Below are 24,140 nucleotides of genomic sequence, written 5' to 3'. Positions count from 1 at the left end.
GTGTGTGTGTGTTAGTCACGGTGGTGGCGTGTTTGTTTGGGGAGACATTGGCTGGTGGCAAGTGTATAATTATGGTTAGTAGTAGTTGTAGTGGTAGTAGTAGTTTTTGCAGTGGTAGTTGGTGTATTATGTATATATTCATGATAGTTGGTGGTGGTGGTGGTGATTGTGGTTGCAATAGTATTAGTAGTGGTGGCTGTAGTGTATTTTTTTTTAAGTAATAGTGGTGATGGTGGTAGTAGTAGTAGTAGTGGTGGTGGTGGTGGTAGTAACAAAAAGCAATACATGATAAACAAAACTAAAAAAAAAAAAATTGCTTTATTACCTGAACTCTGTAGACAAAACACAACACTCACCAACCCTAATAATAAGAATAACAATGAGGAGGAGGTGGAGAGCAGCAGCACAACACTTAAACACCAATTCTTCAATACTAAACGTAAAAAGACCCGTATCACTCCATCACTTCACTGCTCACTAACACACAAAACACAAACACTTCACTGTCACTAACAAACACTCCATTAACACTAACAAACTCTTCAACACACACACTTCACTGCTCTAACAAACACTCCACTAACAAACTCTTCAACTAACAAACACTCCACTAACACAGTAACAAACTCTTCAACACAAACACTTCACTGCCACTAACTATTACTTCACTGCTTCACACAATCACTTCACTACTCAAACACAAACACTTCACTTCTCACTAACTATAACTTCGCTACTCTAACAAACACTTCACTTCTCACTAACAAACGCTAACAGTAAAAAGGACACTTAAAAACAATCTCACTACCAGTTTCTTACATCACAGCGCGAACCAACTCTGCCATTGAATAAAAAAGGGAAAAAAGTAGAAAAAAAAAAAAAAAACTTGCTACGGAGAGGATAAACGACCTTCACCGTTCAATGTGTAGCATAACAGGGCGCCAGGGAGACTGACTGTTGGGTGGAGGGGAGGGGAATGGCCAGGGTGTGGAAGGGACTGCAGGGGGAGGGGAGGGGAGGGGAACAGGCGACAGATGACCAGACGAGTAGAGGGGGCGGTCTGAGAGTCTGACACATGGAGGAGGATGACGAGGAGGAGGAAGGAGCATGGACCGCTGACGAGGAGGAGGAGGAGGAGGAGGAGGAAGGACCGCTGACGAAAGAGGAGGAGGAGGAAGGACCGCTAACGAAGGAGGAGCAGGAGGAGGAAGAAGGAAGGACCGCTGACGAGGAGGAGGAAGAGGAGGAGGAGGAAGGACCGCTAACGAAGGAGGAGCAGGAGGAGGAAGAAGGAAGGACCGCTGACGGAGGAGGAAGGACCGCTAACGAAGGAGGAGCAGGAGGAGGAAGAAGGAAGGACCGCTGACGGAGGAGGAAGAGGAGGAGGAGGAAGGACCGCTGACGAAGGAGGAGGAAGAGGAGGAGGAGGAGGAGGAAGGACCGCTGACGAAGGAGGAAGAGGAGGAGGAGGAGGAGCAGGAAGGACCGCTAACGAAGGAGGAGGAGGAAGGACCGCTAACGAAGGAGGAGGAGGAAGGACCGCTGACGAAGGAGGAGGAGGAGGAGTAAGGACAGCTAACAAAGGAGGAGGAGGAGGAAGGACAGCTAACGAAGGAGGAGGAGGAAGGACAGCTAACAAAGGAGGAGGAGGAAGGACAGCTAACGAAAGAGGAGGAGGAAGGACAGCTAACGAAGGAGGAGGACGAGGAAGAGGAGGATAGACGCTGACGAATAAGGAAAAAAAGAAGAAGGAACGCTGACGAAAGAGGAGAGAGAAAAGAATTATGAGCAGAAAAAAGAGGAGGATGGAGGAATAGAGAAATAAGAGAAGCGTGAATGAAGAAGTAGAGAAGTGTCGAATGGTTAGAAAAGGTGCATGATAAACGAGAAACAATGAAATAAAAAAAAATAGGTGAAAAGAAAAAAATAAACGGGAAAGGATGAAATAAAGAAAAAAAAAGGAAAATAGAAAAGAAAGAAAGAAAGAAAGAAAAGTGAACCAGGTGGATGATGGGTGAGAATGACAAAGACAAACGAATGAGAATGATAAAGAAAGGAATTACTAGATCAAATAAGAAACAGGAAAAGATAAAACAAGGAAACCAACAAATAAGATTTAAGAAATACACAAGACATTGATAAGGAGAGGAGGAGGAGGAAAAAGAAAAGTAGGTCAGAATTAAGAAAACACGTGACTGCATGAGAGAGAGAGAGAGAGAGAGAGAGAGAGAGAGAGAGAGAGAGAGAGAGAGAGAGAGGCTGGGCAGTGTGACAGGTGGGGAGAGCGAGAGAGGAGAGGAGGAAGCTGGGTAGGATGATGGGAGAGGAGAGGGAGAGTGGGCGCACTTACAGGGGAGGGAGAGAAGGGGAGAGAGACTGGGCAGAGTGACGGAGGGAAAATGGAGAGGGAAGAGGGCAGGGGTGACGGAGGGAGAGGGGAGAGGGGGAGGGCTAGGGAAAGTCTGCAAAGTCATGGATAAGGAAGTGTCTCTCGCTCTCCGTCAGGGACTCCTCAGGCTCCACTCTCCTAGGGCGGCCCCGCATCTCCTCCAGCAGCTGCGTGAAGGCTCTCATCTGCTTCTTGCGTCCCTCTATCCGCTCGTACCTGCAGAAGGAAGGCGTGAGTGTTACCGTGAGTGTGTTAGTAGTGGTGTTCCTCCTGTGTATCCATGTCCTTCATGTGTACTTCGTTACTAGTGCTTTTCCATCTTCAACAAGGTCTACTACTACTACTACTACTACTACTACTACTACTACTACTACTACTACTACCATTTTCCAACAAGGTCTACTACTACTACTACTACTACTACTACTACTACCATCTTCCAACAAGGTACTACTACTACTACTACTACTACTACTACTACTACTACCATCTTCCAACAAGGTCTTCTACTACTACTACTACTACTACCATCTTCCAACAATGTCTACTACTACTACTACTACTACTACTACTACTACCATCTTCCAAACAATACTACTACTACTACCACCATCTTCCAACAAGGTACTACTACTACCTACTACTACTACTACCACCACCACCACCACCATCTTCCAACAAGGTTACTACTACTACTACTACTACTACTACTACTACCACCATCTTCCAACAAGGTCTACTACTACTACTACTACTACTACTACTACTACTACTACTACTACCATCTTCCAACAAGGTCTACTACTACTACTACTACTACTACTACCATCTTCCAACAAGGTCTACTACTACTACTACTACTACTACCACCATCTTCCAACAAGGTTTACTACTACTACCACTACTACTACTACCACCACCACCACCACCATCTTCCAACAAGGTTTACTACTACTACTACTACTACTACTACTACCACCACCACCACCACCATCTTCCAACAAGGTCTACTACTACTACTACTACTACTACCACCACCACCACCACCATCTTCCAACAAGGTCTACTACTACTACTACTACTACTACTACTACTACCATCTTCCAACAAGGTCTACTACTACTACTACTACTACTACTACTACTACTACTACTACTACTACTACTACCATCTTCCAACAAGGTCTACTACTACTACTACTACTACTACTACTACTACTACCATCTTCCAACAAGGTGTACTACTACTACCACTACTACTACCACCACCACCACCACCATCTTCCAACAAGGTCTACTACTACTACTACTACTACTACTACTACCACCATCTTCTAACAAAGTCTACTACTACTACTACTACCACCATCTTCTAACAAAGTCTACTACTACTACTACTACTACTACTACTACTACCACCATCTTCTAACAGTCTACTACTACTACTACTACTACTATTGTAATTGTCACTTCAGTAACCAAAATAACAGAGCCCAAACGTTTAAATTTCACCAGAACTTCCTGTGTCTTGCTTCATGTCAACTACCCGTACGTCACGAGGAATGGACGCACACACACACACACACACACACACAGTCAATAGTAGTAATGATAGTGAACTTTAGTGGTAACAACAACAATAATAAATAATAATAATAATAATAATAGTAATAGTGTTGAGGAGCCCGGCGCCCGAGTTGTGTCTGCGGGCTGGCCAGTCTTCCACGTGATGCCCAGCGCGTGGCCTTCAGACGCACATTTTTGCTACTTATCAAGACACTCGACACCGTGATGGCTTGATAACTTGACCTAATTAACAACTTCTGCAGTCACGAGTTTCCATCACCACCACTCTACTACGCATTCATTCACCATTCCATCTACACATGCTTCATACTAATTTTTCCACCATTACTACTACTACTACTACTACTACTACTACTACTACTACTACTACAATACTAGAACTTACCCGCGTCTGGGCAGCACCACCAGGAGGACGAAGGCGGTGACAGCGAGGGCGGTGAAGCAGAAGAGAGACCCGCTGACAATAACCCACAATACCCAGCCGCCAATTACGCCTCCATGGGGATCCACGTTGTCCCCGCCTGTGTCGTGCGTGGTGTTGGGCGCTTCCGTGGTCAGCAGACTCATGGTGGTGTTGAGCAGGACTGTGTCAAGGTCCATCGTTGTTTTTTTGTTTTGGTTCGGTTATGTTGAGCGTCTGTGTTCTGGGATGGTTTGGTTGTTGCTTGCTTGCTTGAATTAATGTTTCTTCTTCGGTTTCGTTGTGTTTCAAGCTTTATTTTCCCGTGCGAGTCTAAGAAAATTTTTGTTTTAATTTTTTTTCAGTATTGTTCGTTTCACCTTTTTGTATTCACTGTCACTAACTTTTTTTCTGGTATTTTAGCTTATGGTATCTTTTTCTCCCATCACTGTTACTAACTTTCCGTGACGCGTATATTCAGTTCCTTTATTCTCGTTCAGTCAGATGTGTGGCGGGAAGATAAGGCGGTGGTGGAGGTAGTGCTTGTGAGGTTATTGATTGCTCTCTCCTCACCCGTTACCGTTTCCCTCCTCACGTGCTTCTGTTTGCCTCGGCGGGAACTGGTGTCTGGCTGTCTCAATCTGTAACCGTCGCTTTCTTTGTCGTTTGCTTGGCTCGTGTGCTCTGGGTTGCTGTTTCTTTAATCGTGACTTCCTTTGTGTTTTGTATGGGTGGTTGTGTCCTTTCTTGTAGTCTAAGTTTGTTTCACTCTGCTAGTCTTCTTGTCCTTGCTTTCCCTTGTTAAATCACTTTCTTTGTCCTTGCGTGGTTTGCTTAGCGTGTGGGGCAGTTTCTTCTCTTGCTGCTACTGTCATAACTTTGTCCTTTGCCTGCTCTTTCGTTGGCTTGCTTCCTTACAGCCTTCCCTTTGTCCTTGCGTGGTTTGTGGGATGGACACCTCTCCCTCACTGCCACAACTCTCTTTCGTGTCTCCGTGCTTTGTGTTATGTCCTTTAGTTCAAGTCACAAGATCACCCATACACACTAACCATTTCCTTCTCGCTTATCTTTCCACTACATCCTTCCTGCCTGACTTCTCACTGCTTCACAACGCACTCGGTGGCTTGTTTGTCCAGCAGCAGTGACTTGTAAAGGTTAGCGGATGTTTGAACGTCTCTCACATGGAAGACGAGAAAATCTGCTGGTCACGTCCTCACTCTTTGATCTCTCTGCTGTGACTGAGCGAGCGAGTGAGTCAGTGAGCGCCCTGAGCGGCTGATGAATGTGGCGCTTTTCGGGGTCTGGCTGGCTGGCTGGCTGGTGGGTGGGTGGGTTGGGTGGATGGCGGGCAATGCGGCACGGAACACAAGGACGGCAGTATTTAAGCTCCTCACAAACGTTTGCCTTAAGTAGATAGAGCAATATTGTGGTGAAATGCAAGGTTTAGTGATACCTTTCTGATATTATGAATAACCTTCCTGTTACCACCACCACCAACCCTGATCTGACACTCCCCCTCTCCTCTCCTCTCCTTTCCTTATGACCTCACGCAACCCGCCTCTCCGTGACCTCACTCAGGGTTACCCACCACCGGCCACCGCCTCCCAGCCACACACCCACGCACGCACGCACCTGCTTGATCTGTTTACAGCCTGATTCATCGATGATATCACCTTTATCGATGGTATCAAATGTTATGACTCGTTATTAAGTACGGTGTACTGAACAGAGAGAGAGAGAGAGAGAGAGAGAGAGAGAGAGAGAGAGAGAGAGAGAGAGAGAGAGAGAGAGAGAGTGGGTGGGTTGGTGGATGTGGATTAGGCTAGAGGGAAGGAATGTGGTGTGCAGGTGTGTCTAAAGAATGAGGCAGAGGGTGCGGACAGACAGGTGTGTTGGGTGCAGGTTGAGCCATGGAGGTCATAAAGGGGGGCTGGGAGGGGGAGGTCGTGGTGTGGGGAAGTTGTCAGGAAAAAAAGGTGTAATCTTGAGTTACTCTTGTGCGTGGGGCGTGGGTCGTAGAGCGTGGGGCGTGTATCGTAGGGCGTGGGTCGTGGGTCGTAGAGCGTGGGTAGTGTCACAGAGCGTGGGGCGTGGGTCGTATCGTAGGGCGTGGGTCGTGTGTCGTAGAGCGTGGGGCGTGGGTCGTGTATCGTGGGGCGTGGGTCGTGTATCGTAGAGCGTGGGGCGTGGGTCGTGTATCGTAGAGCGTGGGGCGTGGGTCGTGTATCGTAGAGCGTGGGACGTGGGTCGTGTATCGTGGGTCGTGTCGTAGAGCGTGGGTAGTGTCGTAGAGCGTGGGGCGTAGGTAGTCTGTCGTAGGGCATGGGTAGTCTGTCGTAGGGCATGGGGCGTGGGGCAGACCGTTTATGGGACGAGGGGTCGTGGGCAAGTCAGGCGCAGGGCAGCACACAGCCAGTAATTCACCAGCGTGGCCATGTTATCTCCCTACGTGAGCGATAAGCAGAGGCGCTTCCCAAGGTCCCAGTATTATCACTTTCAGCCGCAGATTGTGTTGACTGTCCGCCGCGCCTCGACTCATGCGCCGCGCCGCGCTCAGACGCGCCAACACCATTTCCATGTGTATATGCTCCGCCAGATTTAATTTGTGTATCTACGTGTGTACATTGACCCCGAGGTGTTTGGAGGGTCGTGGGGATAAAGGGGGTAGTTAGGGAGGGAGGGTGGGTGGGTGGGTGGGGTGGACTGTTCACGCTTCTCGCCTCCACTCCTGGCACTGAGTGACATGCACCGAGGCACCAAGGTGCTCTCTTTAAAACTTAACAGCGAATCTCTCACATGGCCGTCGTGCTCAACGCTCAGAAAATAAGCACTTCAGCAACATCACCCTAAAACAAACCACAACTAACGCGCTATTAAAAGTTTGTTCTTTAGCGGCTGACGGTCAACAAACACTAACTTCAATATTGTTGGTAAAACACGAACTAAACTACTTTGCTCTGCCACGACTCCTGAAGTGTGGTGCGGCATGGCATGGTGGGCGTGGCGCGGCACCTCTATCTGTTCCTGTTCCTGCGGGCCAGGGGCACGTCATCGTTGGGCCACGCCTGGCCGTTGACTGCTTGGTGACGGTTGTTGCGCCGCTGTGCGTCGCGGTTAAGCCAGTTGGCCATAGCTCTGATGTATCGGCGAGGTAATCGCGGCACCACCCACGGAAAGCGAGCATGTAGACGCCACCACACCCGGAACAGCCTCGGCACCACCCACTCTGCGGAGGAACCGACGCTTACTTGCCATGCAGGTTACGGAGGAACACTACTACCAAACAAGGACACACCGTAACACTTAAATCCTCTACCTGCTAAACTCCAACCAACGCTCAAGCTACATGCCACCGCCCCCCTCCCTCCCCTGCAACACACACACACACACACACACACACACACACACACACACACACACACACACACACACACACACGGCCCGGTAGCTCAGTGGTTAGAGTGCTGGCTTCACAAGCCAGATGACCGGGGTTCGATTCCCCGGCCGGGTGGAGATATTTGGGTGTGTCTCCTTTGACGTGTAGCCCCTGTTCACCTAGCAGTGAGTAGGTACGGGATGTAAATCGAGGAGTTGTGACCTTGTTGTCCCGGTGTGGTGTGTGCCTGGTCTCTGACTTATCCCAAGATCGGAAATAATGAGCTCTGAGCTCGTTCCGTAACGTCTGGCTGTCTCATCAGAGACTGCAGCAGATCAAACAGTGAATTACACACACACACACACACACACACACACACACACACACACACACACACACACACACTATTCCTTCTACCGCTGCTTTTTACCCAGACAGACAGACAGACAGACAGATACTCACCTCTGACACGATAGTGGCAGAACAAGAATATGGCAATCGCCGCTCCGATCAATATGAACAGATACGCAGCAAACGAGATCTCTGAGCTCAGGTCTGGGGATGAAGTGTGGGAGCTGGACGATTCGTCCGTCCAATCTGGGATCCCAACCGTCATGGTCAGGTTGAAAGACATTCTTGCGACACTCTTGGAATGGATTGAAGAAGACTGGTCGCAGCTTGGTGGTCCCTGAGGCGTGGAAGGGAACCCTGCTCAAATACCGCCTGAGGACCTCGCCGATGTAGGATTGTCGGGGCCTGTACCAGTGCCACACCTCTCTCTTCACCGCGGCCACCCACTGCATCTCTGCCGTCTGCTGGCCGCTCACCGGATCAGCCAGGACAGCCGCGACTCACGCCTCGACCCCTGGAAGCGTCGCGGGACGGCGGCTCGAGCTGGTCGGTCAAGTAGCTCGCCAACAACTTGTTACGACGTGACGAGCGAAAAACTTTACCTGGAACGAGCGTGACCAGAACAGCGTGCATGGTTAGGCGTTTGCTTGTGTCTCATGTTCTGCTTACCGCTGTAGCTTATTGCACTGACGGACCTGGCTGGACTTAACACCATCAGTACTGAGACACATTTTTATCTTGACTTTAGGGTGTGATTAGACAATTTTATTTGCATTATGAAGGGTTTAAAGAGATCAAAAGATTAATGGCCAGTCTTTACTATGATAATCCCCACATAAGTTTCCGAAGCTGTATAAAATCAACAAATAGCAGGGCCGTTTCTAGCTATAGGCGGACTAGGCGATTGCCTAGGGCCCCTAAGCCACCAAGGGGCCCCGAGGGTAGCTTGGAAAATTTAAATTTCCCAAGCCACCCAAGCTACCTGTCTAGGGCCCCTCAGACAGCATCTTGCCTAGGGCCCCCACAAAGCTAGAAACGGCCCTGCCAAATAGGAAGCTGAATGAATATGAAAACGCGTCCTGGTACGTACTGAAGGAGTGAAGGACCTGACGGCTTGGTGCGATTTCCTTTCCCTTGCCTTCTGATGTTCCTATAACCGTGATTTTTAGATGGAGTTTGTCTGAATGGATGTCACGTTTCGCGGCGTCCTTGAGTGTGTTGTTGTGAGTGCGTGTGTGTTGCTACGTGTGAACTTTCTACGGTACGGTGCTAACTTCATAAACAGATAAGCAGTTAATTGAGGCATATTTATTATCAGTGTGTGTGTGTGTGTGTGTGTGTGTGTGTGTGTGTGTGTGTGTGTGTGTGTGTGCGCGCTGTATTCTGAAGGTATTTTCCACGATTATCTCCACGTTTGTTGTCTCCTTACTGTATTTATCTTGTAAGTGACTGTTCGTACTGCCATAACCACCACCACCACCACCACCACCACCGTTGTCACAATCACCCAGCACTCATTAATTAACACTCCCTCGGCATCTTCAGACATCACAGTCAAATTATTAGGTATTATTGTTTGCTAAATTGGAATCTGTACAATAACACCTCCTAATTAATTTATATATTGTTTTTCCAATGATAGAAATAGAAACCCTGACAATTATTTCACGTTCTAATTGTCTTGTTGAGGCGGTGAGGCGTGTTCAAGTGGCTGGGTCTTATGTGGTATAGGTTCTTGTTTCGCACACACCTGTAGTGGTAGTAGTAGTAGTGGTGGTGGTGGTGGTGGTGGTAGTAGTAGTAATAGTAGTAATATAAACAGAAGTGGTAGTAGTAGTAGTAGTAGTAGTAGTAGTAGTAATAGTAGTAGTAGTAATAGTAGCAGTAGTAATAATATAAACAGAAGTAGTAGTAGTAATAGTGGTAGTATAGTAGTAGTAGTAGTAGTAGTAGTAGTAGTAGTAGTAGTAGTAGTAGTAGTAATAGTAGTAGTAGTAGTAGTAGTAGTAGTAGTAGTAGTAGTAGTAGTAGTAGTAGTAATAGAAACAGTAGTAGTAGTAATAGTGGTAGAATAGTAATAGTAGTAGTAGTAGTAGTAGTCCTTGTAGTAGTAGTCTGGATATTCATTAGTAAAGTTGTATTTTATGTTATTGTCGGCAGTGTGGTATTCCCTCCTTCCTTGACATACTTGAGTTGGGTTAATCTTTTCCGCTACACTTACACTTCACTTTGGCGTTGTTAAGAGTCTTCACATCAGCGCTCACGGATTCCGGATGTTTTGTAGTGAACTTGTATATGTGTTATCAGCATTGTGGTATTCTCCTTCCTTGACATTTGGGGTTGGATTCGCCGTGTTTCCGCTACACTTACACTTCACTTTGGCGTTATTTAGTCTTCAATTTGACGCTCATAGATTTCGGATACCTTGTAGTAAACTTGTATTTGTATTATCAGCTGTGTGGCGTTCCTTCCCTTCCTCGACTTATTTGGTGTTGGATTCGCCGTTTCAGCTACACTTACACCTCACATTGGCGCTCTTTAGTCAAGTCACCCTTCAGGAAATCTGGATATTCATTAGTAAGCCTGTATTTGTGTTACAGTGTGTGATATTCCTTCCCTCCTTCCTTGGCCTACTTTTGTGTTGAGTTCACCGTGTTTCAGGTACATTTGCATCTCACTTAAGGTCTATTTAACCCATTCAGTACCATGACGCGTTTCCATATTCATTCTGCTTACTACTTGATTTTATAATGCTCAGAAAGTTGTGTGGGGATTGAAATAGTGAAGACTCAGGCCTTTAATCTTCTGACCTTCACAATGTAAATAAAATGGCGTAATCACACAAATATCTCAAGGTAAAAATGTCCCGGTACTGAAGGGATTAATTACGCTTCTTTTCAATCACACTTCATTTCCACTGATTTATATACATTTCTGTAAGGGTTTGTTATTGCGTACATACTTAGAGAACTCATTTTTTTCTGGAATTGGTGGTCTAATTGCTAAGTTACTGGTGATTAATATTTACCTCTTGATTTGAGTACATTTAGGAGTTTTATTATTAGCTACATCTATCTCGAGGAATCTTTCATGAGGATTGTTATGTTTTTCGAGAATTAGTCATGAATTGTTACTGGTGATCGGTGTTTGGTTTGACCCATCGCACAGTCTCCCCGTAAAGGAAGTGCCTATAAACCAAAAGGTGCTGACCCATAAGGTTACTGTGAGAGTAAAGATTCAAATTTGAACTTGTTGGTCGTGGATGGCTGAGAGAGCTTGAGTAATGACAAATTTGAGCCTGTTGGTCGTGGATGGCTGAGAGCTCTCGAGTAATGACAAATTTGAGCCTGTTGGTCTAGGGTGGCTGCGAGAGGACGAGTAGTGAATCAAGAAGACTAGTGGTGATTGTGGTTGAATATAAACAGTATGCTAATGGTATGGTAGTTTAAAAAGATTAGGGTGCCTGGTGTCGTTAGAGAACTTAGTGTATATTGAAAAATAGTAAGAACGTTAAATAAGTATTGGTGTCTTGCCACAAGTCTTACCGTTTAGTAGCGCGTCGAATGAATACAGTATGATAATGGTCTGGTCGTAGTATAAAAAGGTTAAGATGTTGAATCTGTTATCGAGTGTCATTGGATAGTGTCATTGGAGGATCTTGTGAATGTACCATTTTGAAGAATTATATAAATGATGTTGAATAGATGTTCATTGCTATGATAGTCTTACAATAGTACTCATGCGGTTGGTGGATTGGTTGGTGGTTAGGAAAGATAATTCGTGGATTAGTAGTTCGTGGACTGGTTGGCAGTTAAGATGATCAAGGATAGTAGGAGAAGTAATAAAAGGATAAATATATATACAGTTCAGTAATGAAAGGATAAATATACAGTTCAATACATAGTAGTGGTTTATTGTATTTGGATTTTTTTGTACTATTTTTGGAACTTTTGATACAAGTTGAACCCCAGCGAGTGTGTAAGTCCTGCAAACACCGCTGACCGAGATCCAATACCCCTTGCTTACAACAAAAACATAACACAGTTGAGCACTATTGAGGGCTGGCTGAGTGATGAAGGTACACTATATATCGTAGCGCACAAGGTTCTGTCGAGTTGCATTGACACAGGAGGCCAGAGCGAGTGCATGGCTCCTTACCGCGCCGCTCACCCTGGAACTCCGTGATATGGTAGTGTGTGGCTTAGCAGGAAGTTATATTGAACAAGATACAGATAGTGGTGAAGAAGCTGTACTTAAGTCTATGTAATATCACTGTACACTTGGAAATTACTGTACACATTACAGTAGCAGCCATATTCATTGTAGGGCGTGGCCAGGAAACAAGGCTAGGTACATCTTAAAAGCCTGACAATGCTCTACTCGTGAAAAAGATCGTATTAATGCCGTGATCGTAGTAGTGGCGCGACAAACACTGAAGTAAAATTGTAAAATAATACTTCATAGTGTTTAGAATGCACGTGACAATCTTTTTTCACAGTACGGCGATTAGAACAGTATGTACACCTACAGAACAATCTTTTTCACAGTACGGCGATTAGAACAGTATGTACACCTACAGTAGAAACAGCTACCTTAACACTAGGCGCAAGCGGCATGCTGTATGTAACCCAGTAAGGTGACCGTCAGTGGGCGTTATTGTACGTACCTTCCTGGGAGGATTGACTAACGCCCCTGACAGATAACGCCACTGAGAAAGTAACGAGTGTTAGTAAGATACTACATTAAGCTTGTCTGGCAACTTTCAAGCTCGAGACATTCCTTCAAGTCATTATAGGTGGAGAGGAACGATTTAACACTGCATTGTGCAATGACGAGGAACAAGATATCTGGAAGTTTAAGCCGAAATGCAGCAGTAGCATTGTAAACCATCTCAATACCTGTGATACTAGGAATTTAATCAAGTGTCCTAGAGTAAATTCGGAAAACTTGAAATACACCTGGCCTGTGAGATACTAGGAATTTAATCCAGCGTCTTAGAGTAAAATTGTAAATAAAACTGGAAATACACTGGAAATACACCGACTACGTACTACTAAATACACTGGAGACCATTTTAGCACTTACAATACCTTAGTACCGAATCTCACTCAAGAATATGCACTATTAGACACTTTAAACCATCCTAATGAACACTGAAACGGCGAGGACAGTCTAGATCACAACGATCACCAGTACTATAAAGCTCAAAAATCGTAAATAACAAGACCTAGACCAGAAACTTTCGCTCCACACAGAACCACCCCAAACTTCTTAATCGCAGGAATGTCCTAAGTTCATTAGTCGCCAGGTCCAAACTCTCCTTACGTAACTGAACCCTGAGTATCTGCAGCGAAAAGGCACGCTAGTGATCAGCGACCCTTTTCAGTCCCTTAACTTTACCATGGCACGATAAAAAATAAAAACCTTACACACAAAACGCGCCGCAGTCTCTCCTCTCTTCTCCTCTCACAACGGTTAGCTGTTCAATTAAAACAAACAAAACCAGCCATAAAAACCTCAGGACACTCCACTAAGCGCCTAGAGTCCTTAAAACTAATTGATTATCTGGATTTTTTGTAGCTTTGTTTATTTCGAGGTGCCACGGCGCCGTCACGTCCCCCCCACAGTGCCGCGGGGGCAGAGGCTCCGGTGTGACAGTGGCTGGCCCTCACTGACCTTAATGTCGTATACTTGTCATGGAAGCAAGTCTTGTGTCAGTCGACATGGAAGCAAGTCTTGTGTCAGTCGAGATGGAGGTCCGATGTCAAGGTCCGATGTCAAGGTCCGTGTTGCGTCACGATACACCCAGCCGTGGTGAAGGTGGGTCTCGTGTCGTGCCGTTGAGTATCCATGAGTTTGGGGGAGTCCATGGCAGGTCGAGAGTCGTTACCATCGGGTTCGTTTTCCCTGCGTCATCCTTCGTGAGACTCACATCTTGCCTGGCCTGAACCTGGCGGGCAGCGAGTTGTTGGTCACGAGGGGCGCGGGAGGCGGCGGGGGTGGAGGGGGAATCACAGGCCTAGCCGCATCCCTGTTCCGGTTACGTAGCCTGTTCCTTTGGTCAAGTAGCCAGTGAGCTGTAGGATAGTGGCAGTGTTAGAAGAGTTACAGGTAGCTGGTGAAGTCTATGTAATTCAATAGAACACATTGGATCTGGTAAAGAATACTTCTCATGGTAAACACATCAAAAACACCTCGTTGTAGAAACATCAAAAGCACCCATCATTAGCATCTCAATAGCATGTCAATAGTACCCCCAAAGCACCTCTTAGATATAAAGTACCCCATCAATAGTATGTCAATAGCACGTCAATAGTATGTCAATAGTACCCACCACACCCCACCAAAAAAAGAAAAAAAAACCGCACCTCTTAGATATATCGAAAACATATCGAAAACCCTATCATTAGTATCTCTGTATGTCAATAGTACCCCAACACAAGTACCCGAAGCGACAGTTACGCCCTCGCGAGCCTGCAGTGGCCTTCACCTTACCGATAAAACCGGTGCAGCAGAGGAACAGGGCGCGACAGATGGTGGCCAGGCAGATGGTGAGGATCAGGGTCTCCATGTTGCCCACCTCCCGCGTTGGGTCTCGGTTCGGTTCAGAGTTAGTGAGATTAGAGTCCAGCATGGTGATGGTCGCCGGCAGCTTGATGTCCATGGTGCCTGAGGAGAGACCAGTGTTAAAGACCTGTTCTGACTAACGTTATCTCATTCCTATCGCAGTAAACAGTCTATTCGTAATACATTCACACGAACACGGGTAACGAACACCTGCATTAGTTAATACGCAAGTTGTCACCTGACTACGAAGAACAGTAGGATTAACGAACACAGTCGTTCAAGTTCCCCCACCCGATTACTAAGAGCAGCGTGAATTTTCGAAGGCTCTATTGTAGCATCCTTATGTTCTTAGCGTGGGTGGTAGGAAGTTTAAGCAATGGAGCAGCCGAAACGTTATAGAATGTCCCCTACCACCCACGCTACACAGTCTAGCTACACACAAGTCCCTTACCACGCACTATTAGTCTTTATACACATCCGAGTCTCTTACCACGCACTATTAGTCTTGATACACCCAAAGTCCCTTACCACGCACTATGAATTTGTCTAGATACACACCCCTAAGTTCACGGCCTTTCCTTACCACCCACTCTACACATTTGTTTTAGATATACACACCCAAGTCTACGATGGTCCCTACAAACCCTTCAAACCACACAATGCTTTTACGAGCTCTCTACACATGGAATAGCGCATCTCACTTTACACTATATAATTCCCGTCGTAACGCCATTTGTATTGGAATTCCCGTTTAGTACTTGGAGCTCCCCCTTCAAACGCTCGAGGTATCAATTCCCGCTGTAACACGAAGCTGCCTTAAACCATCCGCATTAGAGTTACATTTAATACTTGAAGGTCCCCTCCCCCTCATTTCCTTCCCATAAAGCTCTAACCCTGCACTAATCTCGCCTTCCAGTTTTACCTTTTGACACAAACTCGCACAACCGGCACGATCGCATTTATGTTTAAGTAGTAACCTCACGCCAACCGACAGTGTGTGTAACAGATTCCCGTAGTGACTAACATACGAAATTACTCTCAAACAACTGAACGTATTAGCAAGAAAATAGTAAGAACTATCACAACTCACAAAACTGACTACACTCACTAGGAAAAAAGGAACCAGTCAAATTAACGCCCACACATGACTACCAACGCGCTTAAGTCACTTTACATTACTTCCCACAAACGAAAACATAAATCCTTTCCAGATCCCCAACGTAGAGAACCCAAGGTCACAAAAACATTACAGAAACACTAGACTAATTTCCTACACGTAATAGGTTCCTACACACTTAATACGCTACACACAAGTAAAACACTCAAACACGCCCCTACACACGAGTAAGACACTCAAACACGCCCCTACACACGAGTAAGACACTCAAACACGCCCCTACACACGAGTAAGACACTCAAAACGCCCCTACACACGAGTAAGACACTCAAACACGCCCCTACACACGAGTAAGACACTCAAACACGCCCCTACACACGAGTAAGACACTTAAACACGCCCCTACACACAGTAAGACACGTAAACACGTCCCAACACACACTTAACAGGTAAAACGAATACGGAACATTAAACACAACACCACACTCAATACTCCTCCCGCACTGCATACCTTCTTGTAGGTAAAAACACACACTTGCAGACTCCTAATAATGGTGCACCTTCTCCTCCACCAGGCAGACCCAGAGTGAAGGAATTCGCGCCAGCCACCCTCCTCACCAACTCACACACACACACACACACACACACACACACACACACACACACACACAGACGGGTATTTGAGTCAGTATCAATTGTCTTCATTCCAGTTGAGAGTCATTTGGTTGTTGTGTTGTTAATATTTTTTTGTTTGTAATGCTTGTGGTGATGTTTACTTAGAGAGAGAGAGAGAGAGAGAGAGAGAGAGAGAGAGAGAGAGAGAGAGAGAGAGAGAGAGAGAGAGATGACTCCTATTCTGAAACACTTAGCTACTCACCACGACTATTTTCAAAGACCGGAGATAATTAGCCGGGTTCCCAAGACTGTTTCTCCTGGTTATCTTATAAAATCTCGTTAATCTGTCACTGTAACCATAAAAACACCCTTATAAACCCCTAATAGAGTCCTGGATATGGAAGTGCAAGGAAGGAGGAGGAGAGGAAGACCCAAGATGAGAAGGAAAGACTGTATACAAGACATGAAAGAGAAAGGACTGCAAAACAACATGATTGGTGACGAAGGGAGGTGGAGGCGACTCATCAAAAACAGCGACCCCAGATAAAGACGGAATAATCAGACGAAGAACATAAGAAAAAGAGGGAAGCTGCAAGAAACCACCAGACCTATACGAGGCAGTCCCTGTGTGTTTAATCTACCTAATTCCATCTATCTTCCCCATCCATGAGCTTATCTAACCTTCTTTAAAGCTCCCTATTGACTCACCCCTGACTACATGACCACTGAGACCGTTCCACAAGAAGAAGAAGAAACCCGTGTCACTTCAACTACATAGTGCCTTTTTGAACACAGTGGAGGTGCAGCGTGGTCGTTTGTGAGTTATCCCTCCCTCCCCATGCCCTGACAAAGGACAGTAGTTTTGAGATAGGAGTAGGATCCCTGTGTGAATGAAGCGTGTATGAAGGGTATGAGTGTGTACATAATGTTAATATCTAATAAATAAATAGATAAATTAATAAAAAAACAATAAAAACTCACCATTAAGGAAATAAATAACTGTATACATATTAAACACATAGTCAATATCAAAGAAAGCTAAAATAAAATGAATAAAGAATAATAAAATGACATAATACCTGCGCTAAAGTGATAGAAATAAAAAGATAAATAGATTAAATACAAAATGAAAACCCGGTCGTGTCTCGCAGAATGGCCCCGTACACCAGGCGGGGCTGAGACACACACCGAGTCGCCTGTATGTACCAAAGCAAGGGCAGCCACCGAGCAGTTTGTCACGCTTCACTGTTACAATGTTATACTGGATCCATATATAAGTTGTCTATGAGAGGCAGTTGTGTGGTGAAGGGAACGTGTTAATACCTTGAATACCATGACTTAACACCAATAATATCCTTTTTTTTTTTCTTTTTTTTAATAGATACACAAATACTATGACCATTTGTGAGTCTTCTTCCATACACTTAGATACATTACTAATCATATGTCCGTCTGTCCGTATGTAAATCAGTTGTTTTTCTTAATACACTTTACCCCTTGAGTATTGTACCATGACGCGTTTCCATATTCATTCTGCTTACTATTTGGTGGTTCTATACAGCTTCAGAATAGTGAAGACTGTGGCCATTAATCTTCTGACCTCCATAGAGCCTTCCTAATGTCAATAAAATGGTCTAAACTTGCATAAATATCAAGGTAAAAAAGTGTCCCAGTACTGAAGGAGTTAACCTTTATAAACTTTACTTAATTGGTATTGTTTAGAATATCACACGATCGTACACAACTTAGTAATTAAATACAACACCAAAACACAATAAAAAGCTCATTTCCTTAAGTTATTCGTTCTTCATTCTTTTCCCATATTCTTCCTCATAGGTGTTTGATCTCTTGTTTGACTTATAACAATTAAATACACTAACAACAAAAAGCTTCATTTCCTTCTTAATTTCCTCATTCTTCATTCTTTTCTCGTATCCTTCCTCATACGTATTTGATCTGACTTTCAACACTTGAAGACAACACTAGCACAACAAAAAATGGTCTTATTTCAATGGTTCTGTGGAGACATACAAAGCGAGACGAAATCGAGACTAAATGACCTGTCGAGTAGGACATGAGGCGTGCATGTCGGGTCACTCGTGCGTACAATGCGAGGAGTCTATGTCAAGTCACTCCTGTATACATCTTGGTGCCCAGAGTGAAGTTAATGACCTGTCGAACAAGAAAGGAGTTCGGTGTGAAGTTCCGCGTGTATTACAGTGCGAGGAGTGGCATGAACACTAGTGGCTTTTAAGGGTACTCAGAAAATGCAGGTATTGGTTTATGTCACGTTTATTTTTTTGTAATTAAATGTAGGGTTTGTGTTTTGGTACATCCTAGTGGCTTTGAAGGGTACACAAAATTCAAGTATTGGTGTAGGTCACGTTTATTTTTTGTAATTAAATGTAGGGTTTGTTTTTTGGTACATCATCCAAGCCGAAACATACAAAATATCCGAAAAGAACATGGTATAATGAAACAATGCCAATCTTAATTAAGTGTGGTTTGAGTCACCTTCCCTCCCGAGTGTAGCACAAGATGACTAAGACCCAAGACAGTTTTGATCAATACATACAATTTGATTTTGAATGGTCGTGAAATTTAGTACTCCTACATTTAACGTTTTTCTTATTTTACAGTTTTTTTGATAATGTAGTATGACATCCCAAGACAGGAAGAGTTAACTACATTGGTTTTGTATTATGGATCTAAAACACTAAGGCTAAAAATAGGTTTGTGAAGAAGGAAACTTGTCACGAAAGGGTTAAACGAGGACAAACAGACTAAAGGTTTCACAAGGCAAGTCCTGCAGAGGTGAACAAGTTAAGAATTTTTAGCATAAGATGAACATAAGCATTAACTAGATGTAACAAGCCTTTAACTGGTTTTGACACAAGCATTTACTAGATTCAGAGTCCAATGCTTCAACAAAGCAAACAAGTTCAGGTTTCCCAAAATTAGACCATCAATTTTAGACAAAACGAAAAAAATTCATTAATACAAAAAAAAAGCCTAAACTAAAATTTTCACAAGGTTGAATTCTAAAAATCTATCGAATTTTAATACAATTTTCTTCAGGTTTTACAGTTTTTATTTGCCGAAGGTGAATTTTTGGTGTCGAAAAATTGTCTAAAATTTGCTCAAGGTTGAACTTTAAATACCAAATTTTACACAATCCAAATTTTTTACAGGTTTTACAGTTTCTATCTCACGAAACAAAAATTTAGACAACTTAAATTTGACAACTTAAAACACATTCTACATAACTGACAAAACTCAAAACATTCTACACAACTTTAGAAAAGAAACAATTATTTTCACCAAATTGATAAAACCAAGATTTCCTCCACGGACTTGTTCCCCTGACGAAGGACCTGCCATACTGCAAGACACCCCTAACACTGACTAGCCTGACGGAGGAAGCATCTGACTAGTAAAGTGACTAACGAATGACTAGACACAGCGAGGTAGTTAAGCGTTAGCAGCCACACAGGAACGCGTAGCCAAGTTAAGAAAAATATGAAGCACAGACACAAGAAGATTGATGTAGGGGTGAACAGACACAAGAAGATTGATGTAGGGGTGAACAGACACAAGAAGATCGATGTAGGGGTGAACAGACACAGGAAGATTGATGTAGGGGTGAACAGACACAGGAAGATTGATGTAGGGGTGAACAGACACAGGAAGATCGATGTAGGGGTGAACAGACACAGGAAGATCGATGTAGGGGTGAACAGACACAGGAAGATCGATGTAGGGGTGAACAGACACAGGAAGATGGATGTAGGGGTGAACAGACACAGGAAGATGGATGTAGGGGTGAACAGACACAGGAAGATGGATGTAGGGGTGAACAGACACAGGAAGATGGATGTAGGGGTGAACAGACACAGGAAGATGGATGTAGGGGTGAACAGACACAGGAAGATGGATGTAGGGGTGAACAGACACAGGAAGATTGATGTAGGGGTGAACAGACACAAGAAGATTGATGTAGGGGTGAACAGACACAAGAAGATTGATGGAGGGGTGAACAGACACAAGAAGATTGATGGAGGGGTGAACAGACACAAGAAGATTGATGGAGGGGTGAACAGACACAAGAAGATTGATGGAGGGGTGAAGAGACACAAGAAGATTGATGGAGGGTGAACAGACACAAGAAGATTGATGGAGGGGTGAAGAGACACAAGAAGATTGATGGAGGGGTGAAGAGACACAAGAAGATTGATGGAGGGGTGAAGAGACACAAGAAGATTGATGGAGGGGTGAAGAGACACAAGAAGATTGATGGAGGGGTGAAGACACAAGAAGATTGATGTAGGGGTGAACAGACACAAGAAGATTGATGTAGGGGTGAACAGACACAAGAAGATTGATGTAGGGGTGAACAGACACAAGAAGATTGATGTAGGGGTGAACAGACACAAGAAGATTGATGTAGGGGTGAACAGACACAAGAAGATTGATGTAGGGGTGAACAGACACAGAAGATTGATGTAGGGGTGAACAGACACAGAAGATTGATGTAGGGTGAACAGACACAGAAGATTGATGTAGGGGTGAACAGACACAAGAAGATTGATGTAGGGGTGAACAGACACAAGAAGATTGACGTAGGGGTGAACAGACAAGAAGATTGATGTAGGGGTGAACAGACAAGAAGATTGATGTAGGGGTGAACAGACAAGAAGATTGATGTAGGGGTGAACAGACAAGAAGATTGATGTAGGGGTGAACAGACAAGAAGATTGATGTAGGGGTGAACAGACAAGAAGATTGATGTAGGGGTGAACAGACAAGAAGATTGATGTAGGGGTGAACAGACAAGAAGATTGATGTAGGGGTGAACAGACAAGAAGATTGATGTAGGGGTGAACAGACAAGAAGATTGATGTAGGGGTGAACAGACAAGAAGATTGATGTAGGGGTGAACAGACAAGAAGATTGATGTAGGGGTGAACAGACAAGAAGATTGATGTAGGGGTGAACAGACAAGAAGATTGATGTAGGGGTGAACAGACAAGAAGATTGATGTAGGGGTGAACAGACAAGAAGATTGATGTAGGGGTGAACAGACAAGAAGATTGATGTAGGGGTGAACAGACAAGAAGATTGATGTAGGGGTGAACAACAGAACACAAGAAGATTGATGTAGGGGTGAACAGACAAGAAGATTGATGTAGGGGTGAACAGACAAGAAGATTGATGTAGGGGTGAACAGACAAGAAGATTGATGTAGGGGTGAACAGACAAGAAGATTGATGTAGGGGTGAACAGACAAGAAGATTGATGTAGGGGTGAACAGACAAGAAGATTGATGTAGGGGTGAACAGACACAAGAAGATTGATGTAGGGGGGTGAACAGAACAGACAAGAAGATTGATGTAGGGGTGAACAGACAAGAAGATTGATGTAGGGGTGAACAGACAAGAAGATTGATGTAGGGGTGAACAGACAAGAAGATTGATGTAGGGTGAACAGACAAGAAGATTGATGTAGGGGTGAACAGACAAGAAGATTGATGTAGGGGTGAACAGACAAGAAGATTGATGTAGGGGTGAACAGACAAGAAGATTGATGTAGGGGTGAACAGACAAGAAGATTGATGTAGGGGTGAACAGACAAGAAGATTGATGTAGGGGTGAACAGACAAGAAGATTGATGTAGGGGTGAACAGACAAGAAGATTGATGTAGGGGTGAACAGACAAGAAGATTGATGTAGGGGTGAACAGACAAGAAGATTGATGTAGGGGTGAACAGACAAGAAGATTGATGTAGGGGTGAACAGACAAGAAGATTGATGTAGGGGTGAACAGACAAGAAGATTGATGTAGGGGTGAACAGACAAGAAGATTGATGTAGGGGTGAACAGACAAGAAGATTGATGTAGGGGTGAACAGACAAGAAGATTGATGTAGGGGTGAACAGACAAGAAGATTGATGTAGGGGTGAACAGACAAGAAGATTGATGTAGGGGTGAACAGACAAGAAGATTGATGTAGGGGTGAACAGACAAGAAGATTGATGTAGGGGTGAACAGACAAGAAGATTGATGTAGGGTGAACAGACAAGAAGATTGATGTAGGGTGAACAGACAAGAAGATTGATGTAGGGGTGAACAGACAAGAAGATTGATGTAGGGGTGAACAGACAAGAAGATTGATGTAGGGGTGAACAGACAAGAAGATTGATGTAGGGTGAACAGACAAGAAGATTGATGTAGGGTGAACAAGAAGATTGATGTAGGGGTGAACAGACAAGAAGATTGATGTAGGGGTGAACAGACACAAGAAGATTGATGTAGGGGTGAACAGACACTGGAAGATTGATGTAGGGGTGAACAGACAAGAAGATTGATGTAGGGTGAACAGACACAAGAAGATTGATGTAGGGGTGAACAGACACAAGAAGATTGATGTAGGGGTGAACAGACACAAGAAGATTGATGTAGGGGTGAACAGACACAAGAAGATTGATGTAGGGGTGAACAGACACAAGAAGATTGATGTAGGGGTGAACAGACACAAGAAGATTGATGTAGGGGTGAACAGACACAAGAAGATTGATGTAGGGGTGAACAGACACAGGAAGATTGACGTAGGGGTGAATTAATACAGGAAGATTGATGTGGAGATGATAAAAAGCAAGAAAACTCGAGAAAAAAAAGAGGACATACAGAAAAAGGCAACAAAAGCCATGAGAACAAAAAGACAAAGCAAATACAAGGTTGAAAAACGAACGGGGGGAAAAAGATAGTGAACAAAAAAAAAAGCCAAAATAAAGAGTAAAGAAAACGGTAAACAAGTGTCAAAATGTAAGCCAAGTAAAGGAAAACAAAATGAACAAAAGATTAGGGAAAATGGAAACCAAGTGAAGGAAAACAACAACAAAGAGGAACAAAGGAGCAAAGACTAAGAAGTAAAGGAAAGCGTTAGCCAAGTGAAGGAAAAGCAACAAAAGGAACAGGAAGATTAGGCAAAAAAATTTAAAACCGAGAAAAATGTAAATGTAAAAATGGAAACGAAGTGAAGGAATGCAACAACAAAGGAACAAAGTCTTTAGGAAAGCGTTAAAGTAAAAAAAAAGTGAAGAAATAAAGCTCACACAGTTAACCAGACATATAAAGCTTAGTTTCCTTATTCACGAAGCCAGACATAATATTCTAAAAGCTCATTCATTCATTCATTCATTCATTCACCTACCAGTCTTCTACACCTACGCTACAAGATCAAGCTGTCCTTTGATCAGATTTCTACTTTAAATAATTATGTTCCTACTTTAAATTAATTTTGAATCTATTAAATTTTCTACTGATATACAATTTGATAAACAAAAACCAACAAATCTAACAAGTTAAATTAAACATTAAATTAGATATTAAGTTAAGTGAATTTGCAACAATTAAGTGAAATGCAACGAAATATGAATTCAAATATGAACTTGAAGAAAAAGTGAAGTTCGAAGCGAAAGTTTAAAGAAATGCAATGAAGAAATTTGAATATCTAAACTTGATCTTTAAATCTTGAAAAAAAAAAACTAAAATCTGACAAAAGAATGACAAAAAGAATAACAAGATAAAAGAAAGAGTAACAAAGATAAAATAAAAGCCAAGAAAATTGAAAAAAATAAATCTGACAATGAAAGCACAAGAAAAAAATTGAAAAAAGTAAAATCTGACAAAAGAATGACAATAAAAAAGAACAAAATAACAAGATAAAAGAAAAAGAATAAC

At 43.8% G+C, this 24,140-nt stretch overlaps 3 protein-coding genes across 4 annotated transcripts; 1 reads left to right on the top strand and 2 right to left on the bottom strand.

The window, feature by feature from the left end:
- Positions 1–1,733: 1,733 nt before the first annotated feature.
- Positions 1,734–8,593, bottom strand: LOC123507795. Of its 2 annotated transcripts, XM_045261000.1 has the most exons (3): positions 8,214–8,585; positions 4,361–7,601; positions 1,734–2,605 (listed from the first exon to the last, which is right to left on the bottom strand). In XM_045261000.1, the coding sequence occupies exons 2-3, from the start codon at positions 4,573–4,575 to the stop codon at positions 2,452–2,454; spliced, it is 369 nt and encodes a 122-aa protein (XP_045116935.1). In that variant the 5' UTR covers positions 4,576–7,601; positions 8,214–8,585; the 3' UTR covers positions 1,734–2,451. The 2 variants fall into 2 exon arrangements, with proteins under 2 accessions (XP_045116935.1, XP_045116934.1); XM_045260999.1 differs by lacking the exon at positions 1,734–2,605 and having other exon boundaries at positions 4,589–7,601; positions 8,214–8,593.
- A 3,406-nt stretch (positions 8,594–11,999) lies between these two features.
- LOC123507794 lies at positions 12,000–16,408 on the bottom strand. Its single transcript, XM_045260998.1, has 3 exons — positions 16,298–16,408; positions 14,598–14,771; positions 12,000–14,179 (listed from the first exon to the last, which is right to left on the bottom strand). The coding sequence occupies exons 2-3, from the start codon at positions 14,764–14,766 to the stop codon at positions 14,031–14,033; spliced, it is 318 nt and encodes a 105-aa protein (XP_045116933.1). The 5' UTR covers positions 14,767–14,771; positions 16,298–16,408; the 3' UTR covers positions 12,000–14,030.
- A 3,512-nt stretch (positions 16,409–19,920) lies between these two features.
- On the top strand, positions 19,921–23,020 carry LOC123507717 (zinc finger protein 721-like). Its single transcript, XM_045260877.1, has 3 exons — positions 19,921–20,552; positions 20,739–20,903; positions 22,771–23,020. The coding sequence occupies exons 1-3, from the start codon at positions 19,921–19,923 to the stop codon at positions 23,018–23,020; spliced, it is 1,047 nt and encodes a 348-aa protein (XP_045116812.1).
- Positions 23,021–24,140: the final 1,120 nt, after the last annotated feature.

Source organism: Portunus trituberculatus, chromosome 23, assembly GCF_017591435.1.
Source record: "Portunus trituberculatus isolate SZX2019 chromosome 23, ASM1759143v1, whole genome shotgun sequence".
Lineage (NCBI taxonomy): Eukaryota > Metazoa > Arthropoda > Malacostraca > Decapoda > Portunidae > Portunus > Portunus trituberculatus.
The sequence above is the reverse complement of the archived record's forward strand: the minus strand, read 5'-3'. Positions and strand labels throughout refer to the sequence as shown.